Raw genomic sequence first — 23,123 nt, 5'->3', positions numbered from 1 at the left:
CTTAGCCTCAACACAGATAGCACATTTAGAGAATTCTTGACTCGTCAAACTCGGAATTAAACTCATAGTTCCAAGTTTTTTTAATGTAATCCACATTCACATGACCTAACCTACCATGCCAAACATCAATAGACTCAGCGATATAAGCAGAAGAAGACGCAATATTATTAATAGCATAATCAGTGTTCAATACAAAAAGACCCCTCAGAAAGATAACCCTTGCCCACAAATTCCCCATTACGCGACATTACCACCTTGTCAGCCTCAAAAACAAGTTTCAAACCAGCTTTGTTTAACAAGGCACCACACACAAGGTTTCGACGCAATGAGGGTACAAATAAAACATTACTGAGAGCAAGTGTTTTCCCCGAGGTGAGTTTGAGAAAGATCTTGCCTTTACCTGTGATCTTTGCAGATGAAGAGTTACCCATGTAGACGCATTCTCCATCAGCAACTTCCTCGAACTCAGCAAATAACCCCCTATCAACACAGAGGTGTCTCGAAGCTCCAGTATCCAAGACCCATTCAGTAACATTACCCACCAGATTAGCTTCCACAACCACAGTTGCAATAACGTCATCAGTCACAGCAACATTGACCTCATCAGATTTTTTTCTCAGAACATTGGTAGGCTTTGTGCCCAGTTTTTTCGCACACATAGCAGACAATAGGACCCTTAGCTTTTTGAATCTTGGGAACTGGTTTGGTATGCTTCCCTGGACCATTATTCTTTTCAGGACCCTGGTTCTTACCCTGACCAACATTGGTCTTACCCTTACCCTTATATTTCTCAGCATAAGACGGACCACCAGACTCAACCAGATTAGCTTTAACAGCAGCAACAACAGGAACAGTCACAGATTGACTAGCTAGCAGGAAGGTCTTTAAGGCGATTAGCCTCCTCGGTCCTCATATGTCCTATAAGTTCCTTAAGGGACAGGTCTTTCTTTTTGTGCTTAAGTTGGTTTCTATAGTCAGACCAGGAGGGAGGGAATTTCTTGAGCAGAACGTTAGCCACAAAGATATCATCAAGTTTCATGCCCTCATTAACCACATCAGCACATAAATTCTCAAAGACATGCACTTGATCCATAATAGGTTTCCCGTCAGCCATTTGAAATCCCAACCATTTTCCCACAACATATTTCTTTTTCCCCGCGTCATCAGCCCCATACTTGGTTTCTAAAGCCTCTCAAATAAACTTAGCCGACTTATTCACAGCAAATAAATCGAACAAGGTGTTTGTCATATTATTCAGAATGTGACACCTAGTAGTTTTCTTGTCCTTCACAAATTTTGTAATACTCTCTTCATTGGACTTAACATCTTTAGCAGCGGGAGGGGTCGACTCAACATCATCAGTAGGGGTAATAGGCTTAGGCGGGTCATTAAATAAAACATAATCAATTTCTAACTGATCAAAATACATCAACAATTTCTGGGACCATCGCTTATAATTGTTACCATCCAACGACTCAAGTTTTGACATGAACAATTTTTGAATCACAGACATGGTTACAGCAACTAAAAATAGTTTTCAAATTGTAGGAAAAATAATTTCAGTCACCAGAGGGAACAGAAATACCGTAACAGAGATAGTAAGCGATCAGAAAGTATAAGCCGTAAGTAGTGTCGTGGCAGTCTCCACGCAGTTCCGCCCACTCAGAACTGTGAGACTTGGAACGATTTAATTAACAGTACCCAGAAACTTTAATTGATCAGAGAAGAGAAGGAAAGAAGAGAGTGTAATTGAGATATGAATAAATGACTGAAGAAGAGGTCTATTTATAGAAGTAGAGGGCAGTTAGCATCAGCAAAAACGTGGCACTAGACACTAGCAAACAAACCTGTTCTTCAGGAGCATTACTCTCCACGCAACAGTTAGAATTGACTGAGTCCGTTTTGAAAAAAACCGACACTCAACTCAGACCCGACCCAAAAAGATAGGCACAACCCGCCGCAGACGATTCCCAAATCCCAAATCCGGATCCGGGCCGGGCTCGGGCACGGCGCGAGAGCTGAATTAAGCACCTCGCAAGCCCTCCACAAAAGGCTCCATTGACCCACTAGCGATATGGTAAGGAGGGTGGGTACATATAAACCCACAAAACTCCCTTTTTCTCACCAATGTGGGACAATTGGAAACACTCCAAAGACAAAAAGCCCCTATATTTTCCAACAAGAAACTGTCTACTATTTATCGAAAAACTAATATCATTGTCCATTTCTTCTGAGACAAATGATGCTGATGCTCTTTCACATTATTCATGCCCCTTCGGACTTCACCAAGGGACTACGACTAAGTTAATGATTTACAACATATTCTCATTATAAATGCAATTATAAACTTAGTTTTAGTATAATTAGTGAGAATATCAGGAATTATCTTTCCTTATTTGGTTTTCTAATGTGTACCTTAAGGGCACACGTTAGAGAAAAACTCATTAACCAATAGCTATCAATAATTCTGGTATAAAAACGTGTATATAAATATCACTGTAAATTCAAGTGATATTTTACGTAAGTAATCCACTAAAATAACTTTCAATTAAATCTTTCATCAACCAACCATCACATGCCCATGATAAAAATATCTGAGTCATTGATACGAGTATACGACCAAGTTCGGATTTCTCCCTTCGTTCCTTTTCATGCACCCCAATTTCTTTAAGTTAGATTCAATTAAATTAGAGCCAATGTCAAGTGATTAATTTATAAATGAAAGGTTAGATGTTAGATGCGTATAAAAAAAGGGATATTTTACCTGGCACCTTTTAATTTTTCGACTTTTTACATATACTCCTACACTTTTTAAAACATACATGTTACCCCTAATTGTTGTCATTATCACTAAGTGTCCCTTTAAACTTTATTTTCCGTCAATTAAACTCAGTTTTAGGCGTTAAGTGATTACTTGGACGCGTAACCAAGCTTGTTATTTATCATCCCATGACATAAGGACTCTATTAGGCTCAATATCCATCTTTAGACATGATCATTTGGCAAGGAATCAATAAATTTTTCGCCAAAATTTTTTAGCCCATATATATCAATAAATATTAGGATCGACATGGATATTGAGCGTAATACAATCCTTATGTCATGGAATAATAAATGACAAGTTTGGTTACGTGTCTAAGTCATTACCTAACGTCTAAAACCGAGTTTAATTGATGGAAAATAAAGTTTAGGGGTACATTTAGTGATAATGACAACCATTAGGGGTACCATGTATGTTTTAAAAAGTGTAAAGGTACCATATAGAAAGTCGAAAAATTGAGGGATACCATGTAGAATATGCCTAAAAAAAATGTCGGACAAAACAAAATTAAAGTTGGCATTCAAAAATAAAGGAATATCGCAAATTCTTGTTTTAGACAACCACTTTTCGTCTGAAAATTAGACGGTATATGTGACCATTTTGTGGTTAAATGTAATTAATCATAATGGTACAGCCAGTGTTATAACTTAGAGTAACTTGTTATTTAATAGTGGTCATATGGCTGTAAAATGGTTACAAATCCCGTCTTATTGATTCAGACCAAAATGGTCCGTCTGAAGCAAGAACAACGGAAGGAATATTAAGACCAAATAAGATAATATTTACCCTCAACCTACTTGTTTTTTTTTTTTGATAAAATGGTTCATGAATAAATAAAAGTGGAGTTCAAATTACAAACTACGGAGGGGGGTCAGGAGACAAAGGATAGACAATATCCTCCAAGTCAGCATTACATAAATCGGTTACAAAAGGAGGTGCAATGTTCCAGCTAAATGCACCCACAAAGGTAGAACTATCTTTCAAGGAGAACTTTTCCAAGGAGTCAACAGCTGCATTGGCGGACCTTTTCGCGTATGTTATCGTGGAAGATGGTAAGGCCCCTAATAGTTCTCTGCAATCAGCAATAATGTTAGCAAGCGGGCAGCAAGGTGGAGCATTTCCCAACACCAGACGAACTGCATTCAAACAGTCCGAACTAAAATCATACAAACCCCCGTGGGAGTTAGCATACGTGAGTCCCTCTCTAATGGCAAGGAGTTCACTAGCCAGAGGGCTTGGAGCCAAACGCCTAGTAGACCAACCACGCACCCAAAATTCGTTCGAGTCTCTCACTACACATCTAATACCCACAATAGAAGAGGTTCTACAGAAGGAAGCATTGACATTAATTTTTCGTCGATAAAGAGAGGGAGGGGTCCATCTATATGAGTTAAGCAAAGGGTTATGTTGAGGATTAAGGGTGGGGCAGGCCGTGCAGCAGTCCAGGAGAGGAATTGTCGGTGCACGCCATCTAGCTAAAGCTGGGTAGGAGGGTGTTGCTGGGCATTGAAGATTCTATCATTACGCCTCGTCCATAAGCGCCATAATAGAAAGGACGACTCAGAGAAATTGATTGCAAAGTTGTTGGAGGAGAGATAGTGGATCCATTGTTGAAGGTTCATGGAAAAAAATTGACATTGGGGTTATACAACTTCCAGATATCCTTAGCAGCCGGAAACTCCCTCAAAATGTGAAGGGAGTTTTCCAAAGGATGGTGACAAAGGTCGCAGTCAGAAGTGTAGGAAATGGATATGGATTTTAGAGTAGCTTTATGGGGGAGACGATCCCACCATACAAGTCAAAGGACTAATTTGATTTTTGGCGGTGCTGAAACTTTCCACAACCAGTAGAGATCAACAATAGGAGGTGGAAAAGAAGGATAGACAGGAAGTAAAGACTCGTAGGTAAGGGAGAGAGAGATTTTTTTGTTGAAAGAAAGGTTTGAAGTGGCAAAATCATTCCTTGGGAAGGATGGAAGGGGTGTGGAGAGGATAGAGTTGATGATGGGTGTAGGAAAAACAAAGTCCAGAGAGTCAAGATCCCAGGTGCCATTCTTAATAATGGAATCGACAGCGACATCAATAGTGTTACGATAACAAGGACCCCCCGATAAGACTACGAAGAGGGCCTAAGGGCGTCCAACTATAGTGTCATAAACTCACAGAGGTTCCATCCCCAATGACCCAAGTGAGAGAGTCATTAAGAGTTGGCCACCCAAGCCTAATGTTCTTCCAAATATGAGAGCCACGGAGAAAGGGCAAAGGTCTCGGTCGATTAGTAAAGTATTTACTCCTTAAAGCCAAAGAAGCGGGGGAGTTTCTGAGCAAAAAGGTTTCCCGGCACAACTTAGTGGAATAAGCTTTGTTAAGAATAGTGCAACTCCGAATGCCAAGACCACCGCTTCTTTTGGGTTGGATGACAACGTTCGAGTTAACAAGACTCATTTTACTACCTAGAGAAGTCCCCGACCACAAAAACCTTCTAACGATCTTATCAAGGGAAAGAAGAGTGTTTTGAGGCAGCTTAAGACATTGCATGAAATAAGTAGGTATAGCATTTAGAGTGGAGCCTTTGAGACAAAGCCTTCCAGCTCAAGACAGAAAGTGAGCTTTCCAAGTGGCAAGCTTGTTGGTGGCTTTATCAAGGATGATTTGAGTGTCTCTTTTGGTTGGTTTTTTGGCCGACAAAGGGAAACCAAGGTAGCAACCAAAGGAGGTATAGCTTTTAATACCAAGAGCGGTCTCGAAAAGCCGTATCTCATCAAGGGGTGTTGAAGGTGAGAAGTAGATTTTGCTCTTGTTAAAGTTTATCTTTTGACCGGAATCAAAGCAAAATTGGTTAAGAGTATCTTGGAGAGAGCAAAGGTTCAAAGCACTCCTCCGACCAAAAAGAAGAATGTCATCTGCAAAGAGAAGGTGAGAGAAAAGAGCCTTCCCTCTTCCCAAGAGGAAAGGGGTCCAATCACAATCGGAACAAGCTTGGTGAATGAGAGTGGAGAGGGTTCCATGCAGATAATAAAGAGATAAGGAGAGAGTGGGTCTCCCTGGCGAATTCTCCTAGAAGGCAAAAAGGAGGGGGACAAAGTGCCATTAATAAGGATCTGGGTAGAGGAGGAAGAAATGCAATTCATTATAAGGTCTATGGCCTTGGAATAAATTCTATAGCGGGTGAGTCACTTGTGGATGAAATCCCACTCAAGTCTATCAAAGACTTTCTCAAAGTCAAGTTTGATGGCAAACCAACCTTTGGAGCCTTTATAAGAGTTCATGGAATGAAGAATTTCAGAAGCAATAACGAAGTTGCTGTCAGTTCCTTTTTCAGGAATGGAGCTACCCTAATTTTGGGAGATGATGTTGTCTATGTAAGGTTTGAGATGGTTGTGCCGTTGACGGATTGGGGGATTTTCTTTAAGGCGGAAATATTTTGGACAAAGGGGACTAGGTCAGCCGCCTTAATTATATCCCAGTAATTCTTGAAAAAACTCGCGTGAAATCCGTCAGGGCCCGGGGCCATGTTGGATCCAAGGGAAAAGAGGGCAGACCTAAAGTCCATCTCAGAGGGTATGAAATGGTTGACAAGACTATTGCTAAGTACATTATAAGACCGAGAGCAAGAACTCTTGTCAGTGGTGTAGAGACACGTGAAATAAGAGACAATGTGAGTGGAAAGGTCACTAGTACTACTGAAGACATTACCAACATCATCTTCAAGAGAGATGATGCGGTTAATCTTCCTTCTGTGGGTGACCGACTTTTGGAAAAAGGCAGTATTACGGTCCCCGTCTTTAAGCCAACTAATACGGGACCGGTCACACCAAAAAAGTTGCTCTTGGTCAAGGACTTTGTTGAGTTCTAAAGTGAGTGTTTCATTCAGGTTATGGAGAAAATCAGACCTGGGGTAAGAGTAGAGTTCCCTTTGTACCCATCAGTTCTGGCGAGGAGTCTTTTTTTGGAGAGAAAAACATTGCCAATCGAAGTTTTAGCCCAAAGGCTAAGTTTTTCATTAAGAAAAGAAAGTTTGTTGGGGACATCACTGTTACAAGAGCTCCACACAGAGGAAGTGAAAGTAACAAAGGAGGGTTCAGAGAATCACATAGACTCGAATTTGAAGTATTTGGAGTTTTGGGTGTGGGTGAAATGAGTAGGAAACAAAAATGGGGCAATGGTTAGACGAGAGATGGGTAAGGTGCTTTAGGTGAGAGTTAGGATGGGCGTCCAACCAGGCTTGATTAACCCAAGCCCTATCAAGGCGTTCAAAAATCGGATTGATTCGTCTACGATTGGTCCAAGTAAATCTCTGTCGAGAGAATCGTAAATAAAAAAGGGAGTAGGAATCCATGTCCCAATAAAGGTTTGCTCTATTAATCCCCCCCCCCCCCCCACCCCCCACCCCACACACACACACACACCCCACTTTTCACTGTCCCAAATACTTGTTTAGATTGTTTAAAAGCGTCAAAACGGAGTCGGACTTTTGGCTATCGGAATCGTTATTATGCAAGTCGGTTTAGGCTCCATTAGGTACGACACTTCAGGTAGCTTATTTGACCAAAGTAACTTATTTGACCAAAATTTCAGCTACCCGATTTTTTTGCAAGTGTTTTGCGAGTAGCTTATTTGTTCAAATAAGGTACCTGAAATGAAATGCTACCTGAGGTAGCATTTGAGAAATCAGGTACCTGAAATGACTTATTTTCCATTTTTTACCCATTTATTCTATAATATTAAATATATTTCATATCCTTTTACGTCATTTTACCAAAATCGGCTATCTTTTCAGCTAGTTTGCTAAACACTTTTTTATATAATCAGTTACCTTATCAGCTCATAATTTTTAGCTACCTTATCAGTTACCTTTTCAGGTTTCAGTTAACTTTTTAGTTTTCAGCTTTTGCACGGTTTTAGAAAGATATAATCATGATAAGTATATTTTTATAAAATAAGAATAATTACACAAGTATAAACTGCCCGCGATCTTTTCGAGACGAGACTATATTAGCTCGATTTGACTCGTTAAGTTATCAAATATGAAGGGGGCAAATTCTGTATGCTATAAAGAGTGGAAATCCCAAAATTAGAAGAATCCCAAACAACCCCGAAATCCAAAATCCCCAATTTTAAAGAATCAATCGATCATACCCCCTCCGTTCTGATCATTTATTATCTATTACTTTTTGCACAAAGACGATGGCGAATCCTAATGAATTAACGGAAAGTGATAGCAGCAGGAGGGATTCTACTAGTAGAACCTCTAAGTATGTCTATATTATCTTATCTTCTTCTTGTGTACAACAACAACATTACCCCAGTGTTTTAATGGCTCCCGCAAATTACGGGGAAAGGAGGTCGGATGTACGCAGCCTTACACTTGTGCTAGCAACTTAAAGAGACTTTTTCCGAATGACCCAAGATGAAAATTGCGTCGAGAACTGCATCGAAGGACCACTACTTCAAAAGAGAAAGAAGCGCAACCACTTTAGTGAGCCATTTTGTTTTATTCCATCATAATCCAAAACCAAAGAGTAATGAATCTTTGGCTCCATTGGAAATATGGAAAACTTATCATCTTCTTGTGTAATTATGTAATTCAAGAGTTTCCGTGTAATTGCGTTATTCGAGTATTTCTGATTATTTTTGTAATTTGTGTAATTATATAATTCGAGTATTTGTGAATTTGTGTAATTCGCGTAATTATGCTTAATTGTTTAATTCGTGTAGTTTATGCTTAACTACTGGAATTTTGTAATTCGAGTAATCCCCTATATACTAAATGAATAGGAAAAGCTTCATATTTTCCCGCCTAAAAACACCTTTCCTATTTTGATATAACCAACTCTTATTTACTTTCCTATTTTGATATAATTTCCTATCTACAAAGATTTGTCGTATAGAGGATTTGTTTTTAGGTTTGTATGATAAAAATTTTGTTGACTTTGTAAGATAAGTCAGAGCTAAAATATATGTTATTAAAAAAAAAAATCTCCCCTCCATTTTTAGTCTTCCCATTTATTTTCTCTTGATCTCCTAGACAATATTTTGATCACTCTTTTCGACACACATATATAACTTCTTTTTTGCTTTAAAATCATATTTTGTGAAAGAAAAGAGATTTTGATAAATATGAAGATATAAAAAAATTGGAGTATGAAATAATATCACTAATTTTGCGTAAAAATAATATTTTCATTAAAATAAACATTTCATGTTACTACATAAATCTCTTGATTATTTTGTTGTTTTAATTTATTTTCTCAAATAAAATAAAATAATGAGAAACGTTACAAAAATAATGAATTGTCAATTTATAATCTATAAATAAAATAATAAAACTAGAACTCTATAAATACCGTGCATGCAATGCACGGGGTCTACACTAGTTATGCTTAATTGTGTAATTTTGTAATTCGAGTATTGTGTAATTCGAGTATTTTTGCTTGCAGTTTGAATAATGGCTCGCATGGCTGCTCTAGTTCCCCTCCACTTAAGCGACCTTGTCTTGATGATCTCAGGAATGCTATTACGTGGGTTTCCTAGTCACTTTCTTATTATTTCAATTTCCGATTTCCTTGATTGATTCTCTTATTATGCTTTTCGTTGACATCTAAATTATTATCAAGTTTACATTTATACATAGCCGAGCATAACAAGCTGATTAAGATACTTTTGCGTATATGTTTTAGTACTGACGAGATTGATTATAAAAATCTGTCGAAGGAGGAGGAAATTCAGTCTTTCGTCTCATTGATGTGTTCCGTGGAACCAATAATTGAATCCCCTCACCTCCATCATGATGATTTTGTGATGTATGCTGAGCTTGCTCTCTCATTTTGCAAAGAAACCACGGTTTCTCCTCCATCTTAAATATTAGAATAGGGAAGCACTCAATTTTTTTTTGCAATTAGAAATTAGTTATTCATTTCTAATCTGTTTTTTTTTATTGAATTAGGACAATGATTTTGTACTTTCTAGGATTCGGTCAGTGACTTCGTTTCCACCTTGGGAAAGGAGATCCAAAGGCGGGACTCACTTGAACTTTTTTACTAATCCGAGAGGCGGTAAAGAAGAATATCTCTTTTATAGTTAGGTGCAACACTCGCCTAAAGACCCTGAAATTGTGTACTGTTACAAGTTTCCGTATGAAATTGATGTTGGTATTTCTTCTTCAAAACTTCGCGTTTTTCCTTTTTCCGTATTAAATAGCAGGGGAAACCTTAACATAAAACATTTAAGGACTTATTGTTTGATACGGTTTATTTCAATTTATACTTTGTATGCTAATTTGGTTTTGATGGTGCATTTGTGCCCTATTTTACATGTATAGATTTAATATTACATCCTCCATGTGTTTAATGCCCGATGTGCGAGCTTAATTTCCTTGGTCGCGCGTTGGATGAGGATGAGGAGGATGATGATTATGATGGTGATGGTCAGTACTACTGATAGTATTTAAGTATTTAACTAGTTTTATTATCCGTGAAAATTCACGGAACTAGCTATGCTGTAACGGTGGTGGGGTTATATAAGGTCGGATTTACGATAACACTGGGCCCTACGAACAAAAAATATATTTATTGTTATGCATATGATACAAGTTACTAAACTTTTGCCACAGTTTATTATTATTTTGTCACGAATATTGCTACATTTGTACTTCTGTTTTTCTTTTTGGTTGTTAGTGCGTAGTGGAGTCTTATGTTATTTTTTCTATATTTTACTTTGTTATTCTATTTCTTTTGCACATGATGTATTTTTTTTTTCTTTTTTTTTCTACATTTTATATTGTTTTTCTATTTTTATTTTTATGGGTCACATGATGTGTTTAATCTTTTATTTTCTTTACTTATAATTTTTTCTTCTTGCACTACAGTGCATTTTTTTATTTGATATTTTTTTCAATTATTTTTCCTTCTTAGCTTTTATTTGTCTTTATCTTATTCCAACAATAAACGTGGAACTATAAAATTTAATATGTATTTTAATTTTTGATTATTATTTAATTTATTTTAAAATTAAATTGGTTAAAGTATGTTTATTATGTTATTTATTTGCATTTAATGTTTACAAATTCATTTTTGTTTTCTTTTTTCTTTTCAAAATAAGAAATGATGTTCTGCCTTGATAAATTGTTCTTAAATAGTTGAATGGTGAAATGTTATGCTTTTGATTGTCTTTTTATTATATTTATAGATGAGTTTAAGCATATATTTGCTGGATTATTGTAGTATTTAAGTATGGAAAATGAAAGGGCGCCATATATTTGCTGAATTATTGTAGTATTTAAGTATTTAATGAAATCCTTTTAGTTAAGATTAAACCTCTCTTTAGTTTTGGTGAAAATGTCTTCCTCTTCGAACATAACTCTTTAAATTTTTTCAAATTGCTGCACAAGAAAGCGATGATATAAAAGTGTGAAATTATCTTGTTCAGAACGAAAGATCATCTCATTTCTCCATTTTCACTGCCATATCAGACCACTTCATTGAAAAGGCACATCCTCGCCATCTTTTCAATCTTGATGCAAACAAGCTATGGAAATAGACCTACAAATTTTCAAGATTAAATAGACGTAATCAGAGCGGAAAGTGGCTATGTTATCAAATGTCGAACCTTATTTGTACGCTACAAGAATGATCTATTAATTAGCCTATTATGTTTATTTGATAAGGATGTGCAATTGGTCTGCTTACAATCAGTTTGTCAATTGCATGGGTATCTCGATATTTAATGACATCCAGTTCTTGGTATTTGGTAATGTGCAAGTATTGGTAGCTCAAATAATCCAGTTCAGTTCATGTAAGTTCAGTTCAGCTTATATAAGTTCAGTTTAGACAAGTTTATACAACTTATATTAACTATAAATTAATACCCGTTTTTTAATATTGACGAATTGAAAAAAATAGTACTTTTTTTCATTAAAATCAATGCAAAAAAAATTTCAATATCAAAATTATCCTATATACATTATTCTTAAGAAAAAAAATAGATGGTTAGAAAAAAATAGATGAATTCGATGATGTCAGTGAAAATGAAGATGAAGATGAAAGTGACGAGTATGATGATAATATGGAAATAAATGGTTAGAAAAAAAATGTAATATATAATTTATTTTTTATTGTAATGTATTGTATTAGTTGTAAAAAAAAATTAATATATATAACGCGTAAATTTTTTATAAGTTCAGTTCGACTTCTATAAGTTCAGCTCATATAAGTTCAGTTCAGTTCCTATAAATTCAGTTGAGTTCCTATAAATTCAGTTGAGTTCAGCCTCTATAAGTTCAGTTCAGTTCAGTTCAGTTTAGTTCCTATAAATTCAATTAAAGTCCAAAAAACCAAGGCCTAATTAGGACATCCAGTATTTCGAAATAAGAATTATTCAAATTTTCCCAACTTCATGTGGTACAAAGTAGATTAGGTTTGTTGTTTGGCCGATATAAAAATTCAATACCATTAATTAGTTTTAATTTCGTGATATGGTATTTTGTTAATATAGGGAGTTTAATAAAGTTGCGTATGAACTTGTTCATGTTAGCCGTCGTTTTTTGGTAGAAATTAAGGTGTCTTAGAGTATAACGATATCAGTATAGTTATCCTTCTTCTAAACAACAAGCAAACCTAAAAGTAAATATATTTTTTTTTTGTCAGAAAGAAAAAGATTGCTTAACTTAATGTATAGCGGTTGCTATATCATGAGCAATCCTATTAAGGGACCTGGGACAATGACTAAGAGAAAAACAATGACATGAAGATAGTAAGGAAAGTAGAGAACGTAAAATGGGAGCATGCACAGTCGACAGTCGCTCCACCATTCAACTGGAGGACAAGATTTAAACAGTCCGAGGTTGCATCAATATGTCGATATCCCAGAGAGATGGCATCCCGGCAAGCAGACTTCAAAGCAATAGCCTCAGCCTGAAGAGGAGTCTTCGCCCAGAAAGCACCCCTTCCAACATGACACATAACTCCATTGTTATCTTTGAAGAACCATCCGGCAGCAGCCCTCAGATTCGATTTCCATGAAGCGTCACATTTAATACGAATATGCTCCGAGCAAATTACTGACCCAATTAAACAAATAGGAAAATGATTTCGTAAAAGAGCAGAAATTTGCATCTCCTCAGGAGCAGAAGGAACGATGTCAATCATTACTGTACTTCTCTCTTTCTCAACTTGCACATTATTGTTAGCATCCCTGCTGATAAGATTGAGAAGATCATAGTAATCAATTGAAGTATCATGGAAGGTAAGGCGATTGCGCGCACACCATATGTGCCATAAAGTGCTCACGAACAAGGAGATAGAAAACGTAGAATTTGGGGATTTGGACAACAAGTGTAACCAATTAATGACCCATAGTTAGATAGGGATATTACTCCCAACAGAAGTTCGAATACCCAGGGGGAAAGCTGCCCAAACCCGAGAAGCAAGAGGACAATCACGAAACAAGTGATCCAAGGATTCAAGGATCTTAGAGGCAGAGGAACACGTTTGGTAATAACAATACCACTGAAGGTCCCGTTTTCGCGCCTCATCCCCACAAGGTAAGGAGTTTGCCAAGATTTTCCACAAAAAAATTCTCCATTTATTAGGGATAGGAAGACGCCATAGCCTTTTTCGACAGAACACAAGAGACGAAGCAACCATACGACTCTTATCTTTAACGGTTGCAATTGCATTCCATAGCTTAGAGAAGGCCAAAGCATACCCACTCTTGCTAGTATAATCCCCATTAGAAGTTAAAGTCCAATATATTTGATCTAAATCATCCTCCAATGGAATAGGAGTCGAAAGCACAAAAGGTAAAACATCTGGCCCACATAAATGAAGCACCTTCTCATAATCCCATTCACCAGATTGTGTTTGCAAGAGAGAAACCAATAAACACGGTTTAAGCAAGAGATCAGAAGGAGTTAGTGATAACATATGAGCTAAAGGCGCGCCATGAATCCACTTATCACGCCAAATATCCAAGCTTGAAGGGAACCCAATCTGCCGGGCTAGGTTGTCCTTCAACAAATCAAGATCCCATTTAATACCTCTGCCACCCCATGAAAAGGATCCTTTCATAACGAAGAAGGGGTTCATGATATTAGTCTTCGTAATTCGATACTTAGAGCCTAACACCCGTGAGAGTAAACAATCAGTCTTAGAAATAATTTTCCATCCAATTTTAGCAGGCAAACTTTGGTTGACACATCCAACATTCCGAATGCCTAGTCCTCCATTGATTTTGGACGAATGCGTAAACAATTTACTGCACCAGTGAATTCCATTCCCTACTTGATTTCCACCCCACCAAAATTGTGAAATCAAAGAATCAATCTTAGACGACACACTTACCGACATTTTAAATGCCGATAGAGAGTAAAGAGATAGTGAGGATAAAACCGAGCAGATAAGTGTGAGACGACCAGCAGCAGATAAAAAGGCGTTCTTCCAATTAAAAATTCGCTTACAGACCTTGTTAATGATTGAAGCGAAGATCTCCTTCTTACTAGACCCAAACTCCGTAGGCAATCCCAAATATAGACCCATTTCTTTACCACTTGAAATATTAAGGGTTTTCAAACAATTAGTAACAGTACGAAGATTACAATTTGGACTGAAAGTCACTGCCGACTTGTTGTTATTGATTTGTTGACCCGAGTGACGACAATAAAGTTCCAAAGTGTCCCGTAACTGATGACATTCACGTGTATTCGTGATAAGGTTATTTTCAGTCGTTTGCCTTAATCAAAATAAATCCTAGCTTAGTACTAACAAAATAGCTAGCGGTAAGTCAGGGTCGAATCCACAGGGAGGCGGTGATTATCTAGTTTGTTTATATTTAATTTCGTCTTAAGGTAACCAATTTTGGGGGTTTGATTGTTTGTATGCTAATCAACTAATTGCAAGTAAATAAAAGATGAATAACAATAATATTAAAAGGGTCTAGGGATTTGGGTTCACTAGGTAGTCATCAGAGGGTAGAATTTAATTCATTGATTGAGCAATTTATATTGTTGAAAGTCATATGATCGGTCGATTCAATATTTCTTTTAGATCTAATTTAACATGCGGTTGCTATCATTAAATTATCTCTATTCAATTATCGTGGCCTATACTAGTCTTAACCCGGTCGGTGATAATCCTAGTTTATGCAAGACTAATTAATCAATTCTGATCAGTAATTAACTAATTAGAAGTAGTACGATAATCAAACAGCAATTAAGAGCAATTTAACAATCAATTCATAATAATCCCTTTTCTAACAACCTAGATCCCCTTTCACCCTAGATAAGAGATTTAGCTACGCATAATAGAAAGAAGAACAACAATAACATTAATAAGAAACATGATTGCAAGCATAAAAGATGAACAATGAAATAAATGATTAATAATAAAGGAAAGATTAAGAACAATACCGTAAATAGCTAGATCCCGAAGTAAGAACAATAAATAAACTAAACTAAGTATTTGAGAGAGTTTTCTAAGGTATCTATAATAAACCTATGTAAAATAAGGCATAAAATAACCTAGGGTACGAGTTTTGGTATTTATAGCAATACATAACCGACTTAAGGAAAGTTGCGGGAATTATAAAACTCGAAGGTTCCTCGATCGAGCCAAGGGTGACTCGATCGAGGCACCAAAGTTCAAGAACACCCAACTCTCGACATTGCGAAATTTAGTTGATTAGGTTGGTTCCTCGATCGAGTCGAGAGTGACTCGATCGAGCATGAAGTTCCTCGATCGAGCCAAGGTTGACTCGATCGAGGCACCAATTTCCTGCTTCGCGCACTGAACTTCAAACGACCGCCATTTCTTCGTTACTTGTCAAAAACAAGCGATTTTTGCGGCGTTGGAAAGCTAAGAAGATAAGATTTCATCTCCAATTAGAATCACTTGAAAATCCGTTGTAGAACTCAAGATATGGTTCTTCAAAGTAGGCACTTGTAATAAGAAGCTCTTTTCTTCGTGTTTTCTTCTTAACTTCTCTTCCTTCGTTCTTATGGATTCTCGTGCCATGCTTCGTGTATCCCTTCATGCTCACTCCGCGATGCCCATTTCATTCCTTTGCTCCTCAAATGCATCATTCCTGCATTAAACATCAAAGGCCGGAAGTATCGACATTCCAACTTAAAAGGCATGTAAATGATATAAACTAGCACGAAAACCGTATCAAAAGCAATTAAGGGGAGGCATAAATATGTATATAATTATGACTCATCAATTCGCGTGCATGAAAAAGATAGAATCGTCTACAAATAAGAGATGAGAAATAGAGGGAGACTCACGACATATCTTTACACCAGTTATCCGATGTGAATCTTCAGCATCGAGTAGGAGTTGGGAGAGGACTTCAGTACAAAGAGCAAATAAATAAGGAGATAATGGATCCCCTTGACGAATACCTGATTTTGGAAGAAAAGCATTTCCTGGGTTACCATTGATAAGTATCTCGTAGGAGACCGTTTTGATACAATTCATAATTAATCGAATAATATGAGGTGGAAAACCCATAAAGAGAAGTGTAGCCTCAATAAAATTCAAGCGTAATCTATCATATGCTTTGCTCATGTCTACTTTGATGGCCATAACACCTTTTTTGCCGACAGTCTTTTTGGTAATGTGATGGAATAATTCATGAGAAATTAAAACATTATCTATGATAGATCGTCCCGGAATAAAGCCATTATGAAATTCCCCTACTAGTTGAGGCATAAAACCCTTCATCCGGTTAGAAATACATTTTATTGAAACAATTCTCATAATAACATTGCACAAGCTTATTGGACGATAATGTTCTACCTTCTCCGGACTATTAGTCTTTGGGATGAGCGTAATAGAAGTTCGATTATGAGCTCTAAGGATATTACCCGTGTTTAACATAGATAATACCAAAAGAACTAACAACTTGATTTCAATTTATCTCTTTCTCTCTCTATCTAGCAGAGAGCTCCTCTCTCTTTCGAGAGCCTAGTAATTTTTTCCTAATCCTAGCTTCCTTTTGAGCTTATTCCCATTAAGCTTCTTCAATCTTACTTTTTGTTTCCCCCAAATTTGTGTCAGATTATTGGTTTTTTCGATTAGTTCTTTTAGTTTTTCAATAAAGCACAAGTAATCATTTAATTTTTGGGGATTTTACTGGGTGGACGAAACCCTAGAATCCATTTCTGCAAAAAAGGGGAGGATCTTTAATCCATTATCTCTTCTTATTCCTATAATCATTGAGGGGAAGTGATTTTTATTGGGGATTATTGAGGTGTGGGTGGCTTAAGTTTAATTCTTTAGCTGATTGGGTAATTGCTTCATTGATTATAGTGTCGTTTGCTATTCCTCTTCGTAACGTGTAGCTTCCTCCTCTATTTAAATCATCTGTAATGGCTGTGGGTGTCTCATCAAACTCATCACATTACATAAATCTCCTAAATACTAAGAAAAAAACTCGATACAAAAGTCACAATTTTCTGGATTTGGGACCCCACCCTTCTTATAATGTCTCTTTTTCTTCAATTCAAAGTTTCATCATGAATGCTGAAGGTTTGTCAAGGGGAAATGACTATGCGAATGGGGTGATTGGCAATGGGGTCATCAGAATGTGGTGGATCATCAGCCTGTTCATCAACCTTTTCCTGATGCTGAGTTTCACCCTCAGAATCCTCTACATGCTAATAAATGGAGGTTTCCAAGATCTGGAGGGGTTATAAATGTCGACCCTTCTGCTCTTGGGAAATCAAGAGAATTTTGGGAATGCTGTGTGTTGGGTTTTCTAGTGGACTACCGGCTGTTTGAGGCTGAGTTGGTGAATGATGTCATTAGGAGGAAGTGGATTACAAGGGGTAATATTACAGTCTTTAGGATGGGAGAGGTCTTCGTGTTTCATTGTGCTGATGAGGAGGACAGGGAAGATCTTTTGCAAAGGACTACTGCTACCATTGATGGGGCAGTCATGGTCTTCTCTAAATGGTTCAGGGATACAGTTCCTCGCACTGTAAGATTCCCGTATGTTGAGATTGGAGTACGGGTATGTGGACTTCCTTTCGAATACTTGACTATGAAGGTAGCACAGATTGCGGGTAAGTTGCTAAGCCATCAATATCATGTTGAGCCTTTTCATTTGGTACCTGACAATGACTATCTGAGATTGAAGGTGTATTTGAGACTAAATGAACCCTTAATGTCTGGCTTCTTTTTGGCAATGGAGGGGGGTTATCTCTTATGGGTCCAATTTCGATATGAAGAAGTCTTAAAATATTGCATCAAGTGTGGTAAAATTGGATATCGGGGGTCACAATGTAGGGAATCCTTAGTATCTGTGGTGTCTAGCATCAATGGCATGTTAGATAGGTCGGTTGATAAGGGGTTCCCAGTTTATCAGGAAAATAGTAGCCATACTATGTTCAACCTTGATCTTCGTGCTACACCATCTACTACAAAGTTCTTGTCATCAAGGGTTAGGTTGGGTGAAGCCAGGGGACAGTCGAGGAGAAGGAGGAGATGGGAATCGTCTGAACGGGTAGTGGACTTCAACCTGGGCACTACACCGGGGGGGAGGGTCTTGCCGGGGATGATTTTTGCAGTGACGGCCCAGTCTTTTGCTGGGCCCGTGGTTTTCCAGTTTGGTGCCGGGGGTAATGGGCAGGAAATAGGGAGTGGTAGAAATACTAATGGAGCTGTGAGGCAGGACCATGGGGGTCCTTCCAATGGTTTTGTTACTGGGAATTTTTCTGGAGATGGCAATGCAAACGAGGATGTGGTTATGGCTGACACTCAGGGAGTGGAAAATGGAGATGGTCAGGGTCTTAATAATGATGACCATGTGTAGGACATTGAGATGCGCACTGATGCTCAGATGACAAATGATGGTGGGGTGCCTGGTGCAGGGGGATGGTTGGAGGAAGAGGATACTAATCAAGAGAGTTTTCATAGTGCAGGAGAGGAATTGGAGGAACAGGAGTTGGAGGGACAGGGGGATCTGAATTTATTGCAGCAGGGGGTGTTAGTTCAATTACAAGCGGAGGGTCCTTATGTTATCTACTCAAATCATGATAGCCTAAGTGGGGTGGTTGATAGGGATGAAAGGATACAAGCTGCCATAAATTACAGGATTGAAGGAGACTTGGATTGGGCTCAATTGGAAGTTGAACAAAGAGGATATAACCAAAACTTTGAGGCACCAGTTGAGGGTTTACCTTCCTGGTACCACTATCCTGAGGGAGCTGTTACAAGGCAGGTGGGACAAAGCTCGAGGCAAGTGAATTTTAATGGAGAAGAGGTGGAAACTAGGGGTGAGATGGCTGCAATGGCTGTGGGTGCAAAGATTGAGGTGTATTCTGCTGCTGTTGCTAATGCTCTAAATGTGATGGTTTCAAATGATAAAGGCCAGGATGATGCTACTATTGGGGCAGACTCTGATTCTGGTGGTTCTAACAATCAGGGGACTGCTAATCAGTGGTCTGACCACCAGTGGCTCAATGATCAGGCCAGCTTCACTTCTGAGGACTCCTCTGATACTAGAGAGGAGAATGATGTTATCATTATTTCCTCTGATAGTACAACTGTGGTCAATACTGATCTACAGCTGGCTATTGGGGGTGTTTCTGGGGTTGGAGAGCAAGCATTCAACAATGATGATATGGAGAACTGTGGGGCAGTATCCCTTACTTCAGCTGCTATTACCAGGAAGGGTAAAGAACTTGATGAGGGGTCATCCAATTTGATCCCATTGGAAAGAATGATGCAGGAAGCACATGAGAGGGAGGTGGGACAGGTTAAGGGCAGGTCTCCTTTTCATGGGCAGAGACTTAAGTTTTTTTATATTCCTGAAACTGGTGCCAAGTCCAGACAGATTGCTGCATTACCAGTGGAGAGTACCTCTGATGGCTTCCTAGGATTAGCTGATGTTTATCACGTTTCTAACATGCCCGAGACTTTCAAAGAGGAAATCATGGCGGCCAAGAAGAGGAATTGTTGTACCGAGGTCAAGACTATATAATACCCGAGGAGGCGAGGTCGTCTGGAAAAAGCTAAGTGCTACCGAAGAGGATGGCTAAGAGAAGCTGCCGGGAACAAGGAATACAAAGGGAGGTACAACAACAACAAACCTTGGGTTTTAGGGTTAATGTGGAAGATGTGATAATGATTGATTCAAGTGATTCTTCTATTCCTTCCGTGAATGGCATGGCGGTATATCGGGATGGCTTTGCGGAGGTTGGGCCTTCACAACCTCCTCGTTCACCATGATGGGCCAGATTTGGAATTGTAGGGGTCTCAATAACACGCTCTCCCCTACAATTCCTAAAATAAGAGCGTTATTAGGTAGTAAATTTTATGATTTCCTGTTTTTAATTTAGACGAAGTGTAGTGCAAGCCAAATTTTCCCTATTTTTAGGTCTGTGGGCTTTAGTAGACATTTTGGTGTTGATGCCATGGGGGCTTCGGGTGGTTTATGGGTAGGTTGGAGAAATGAGGCTAAGATGAAATTGGTGAAGGCTTGTAATAATTTTATTATCCTTGTGGTCGAGAAATATAATGGACGGTTATGGTATCTCGTGCTTTTTTTATGGTGCTCCATGTTTAAGTTTGCGTACCTCTGTGCTTTTGGAAATGGAGAAATGGATGGAAACATGTCATTACCCTTTTCTGATAGTGGGAGATTTTAATCAAGTTGAGTATAGTTGTGATAAATTAAGTAATAGTCAAAGACCAATCGAAGGAGCGGAGGATTTCAGTCTATGGAAATTAAGGAATGATTTGGTGGAAGTTCCTTTTAAGGGACCGCGCTTTACATGGTGCAATAACATAAAGGGAAATCAAAGGGTTTATGAGCGACTTGATAAAGCTTTGGGATCGAAAGACTGGTTCTCCTTCTTTCCGGATTCTGGTATTAAGCACTACCCTATCCAAATTTCTGATCACGCCCCGATCGAAGTTGATTTAAATCTCATTAAGAATGAAGGTAAGAAACCTTATAAGATAGACGCGTGGGCACTGGATTATGAGGAATGCCTTGAAAAGGTGCGACAGGTTTGGAGTACGAGTGATAAGGGATCCCCGGCTTACCGCATCACCAGGAAGCTGGCCCGAGTTCGAAATAGTGTTAAAAAGTGGACCCTAGATAAAAAGGCGGAATGGCAGGGGAAATGGGATGATTTCGACAGAAAACTTGAACTAGGGATGAACCTAGCATGTATGGGTGGAGGATGTGAAGAATATGACAAAACAAATGATGAGGTGAAGGAATTTGCCAAAGCCACTGCGATTTTTTGGAAGCAAAGAGCAAAATTAAAGTGGACTGTGGATGGGGACACATGTACTAAGTTCTACTTTAATTGGGTCAAGGGGAGAGCAGGACGTAATCATATTCACGGGATAAAAGGAAAAGATGGTCAATGGCGTTATGAAGATGATTTTGTTAGTGGTGAATTTCAACACTCTTTCATGGATCTCTATTTGGCATCGGGGCATGGTGCGGACGTACGGGATGGATCGGTGTTTGTTAATATCCTCCAACATGTCAAACAGGGGGTGACACAGGATGAAGGAGACAGGTTAGGCAGACTTTTCACAGCTAAAGAGGTTAGGGGGGCTGTTTAAAGGAAATGTAGATTCATATACATACTAACATACTCATATATGTCGAAATTAATTTGTCATAAAATTAAAAGTGGATTTTATGCATGCAAACAATATAATAAAGTAGAGAAGAAATCACCCTTACATTGTAATTTCGGTTCTTATGGGCACAAGTGAGTCCTCCTACTCACTTGTTCTTGAGCTCTCCAAATGGAAGAACAAGGATTCAAGAGTAGAATCCCTCCCAAAAGCATATACCCAAGGAATACATCTTAAAGACTAAAATAATATGATCTAGTATTAAAATTAGTCTTACTTAAAAATATGACACAAAATGTTTTTGTACTCTCACATATTTCGGTTGAGAGAAGAGGAATTTTGTGATTTATTTCTCTAGAAATCTCATAAGATTGTAGAGAGCATTTTATGAATTTTCTTACACTAGAAAATTAGATGGGAAGATTGAATGAATAATCAAAGAGAAAAGCTCACTTCTCTTTTCTTGTGGAGTGGCCGAAATTGCCTTGGGTAGAATGCCCAATGCATTTCATTTTTGCTCTTCTCTAAAAGGTAGGTGTGCAAGGCTACTAATTAGATATGATAATTGTGTTTTCCACTCAAGATAAAAACACAATACAACTCTTACACACCCTTCCCATTTTCGGTTTTTAAGACATAAAATGGAGAATCCATTTTATTTTTGTCATTTGTCAAATTTGTCACATGTGACATGTTACATGACATGTCACAATGTAATGTATCTTTAATCATATTAAAAATCAACATACTCATAAAATATGTCATTTACAAAATCGACTAGTAATTCGTAATTACTTGTACCAAAAATGTTTCCAAATTATAGACTACAACATTCTGTATTTATAATAATTTATTCATTCCGATTCAATTGTTTTCAGTAAACAATAATTTCATCCAAGTAATAAAATAATTCGATTACTTAGACCGTGTCTTATTTAATCACATTTACAATAAGATACGTAAATTATACTCACAAAATCATCCGTCAATTTTAAGCAATTTAATTAACTCGTATCAAGATATACGATTAATCAATTAAGAGTATTTCCTATAGGTATGACCTAAGGGGATCAACTGATCACCACCGTCGCACGACGTTAATGTCAAACTCTAGTCACCAATCATTACCGATATGTGTGGACCAGTTGACTGTAAAATATTACATCCCACATGTATTCTTAAAATGAGATTTAATAATGATATTTAAATCATGTGATCGCACTATTGTTGAGGACACATTTCCCAACAATCTCCCACTTGTCCTCGACAAGTGTGCGTCACCAATTCTCTTGTCCTATTACTATCTCCCACTCAATGCAAGGTGTCTTTCAGGTCGTACTTGCAAGTGATCATATCGAGAGTGGTTTCCTCGATCCGGAGAATAAGCGATTGACCGGACTTATCTATCATAGATACTTTCCGAGCGTGGCCACGCATTTCGATTCATTACTCCTCGAGTGGCCCCGAGATATTGTTTTAACCACGACAAGGGGATGGACAATTCCTATCGCACTCATTCCCTTGACTGGCCACAGACCATCATAACCCAAAATATGCCCATTTGACCCCATTTACGAAGGTCGTAGTAACACAAATCAAAGTTAATCAAACCGAGCCATCTTAGGTGAATAGTCTTTAGTCAAAAGAATCGACTCATTTGAATACTATAGCAGCTCTCGCCACGACCGGGCTATATAAATTGCCAGA

The 23,123-nt window shown here is 38.0% G+C and overlaps 1 protein-coding gene across 1 annotated transcript; it reads left to right on the top strand.

The window, feature by feature from the left end:
- Nucleotides 1–20,333: 20,333 nt before the first annotated feature.
- On the top strand, nt 20,334–21,398 carry LOC141655680 (uncharacterized). Its single transcript, XM_074462747.1, has one exon. It carries the CDS (start codon nt 20,334–20,336, stop codon nt 21,396–21,398), a length of 1,065 nt encoding a protein of 354 aa, XP_074318848.1.
- The last annotated feature ends 1,725 nt before the right edge of the window (nt 21,399–23,123 follow it).

Source organism: Silene latifolia, chromosome 5 (genome assembly GCF_048544455.1).
Source record: "Silene latifolia isolate original U9 population chromosome 5, ASM4854445v1, whole genome shotgun sequence".
Classification (NCBI taxonomy): domain Eukaryota; kingdom Viridiplantae; phylum Streptophyta; class Magnoliopsida; order Caryophyllales; family Caryophyllaceae; genus Silene; species Silene latifolia.
The sequence above is the reverse complement of the archived record's forward strand: the minus strand, read 5'-3'. Positions and strand labels throughout refer to the sequence as shown.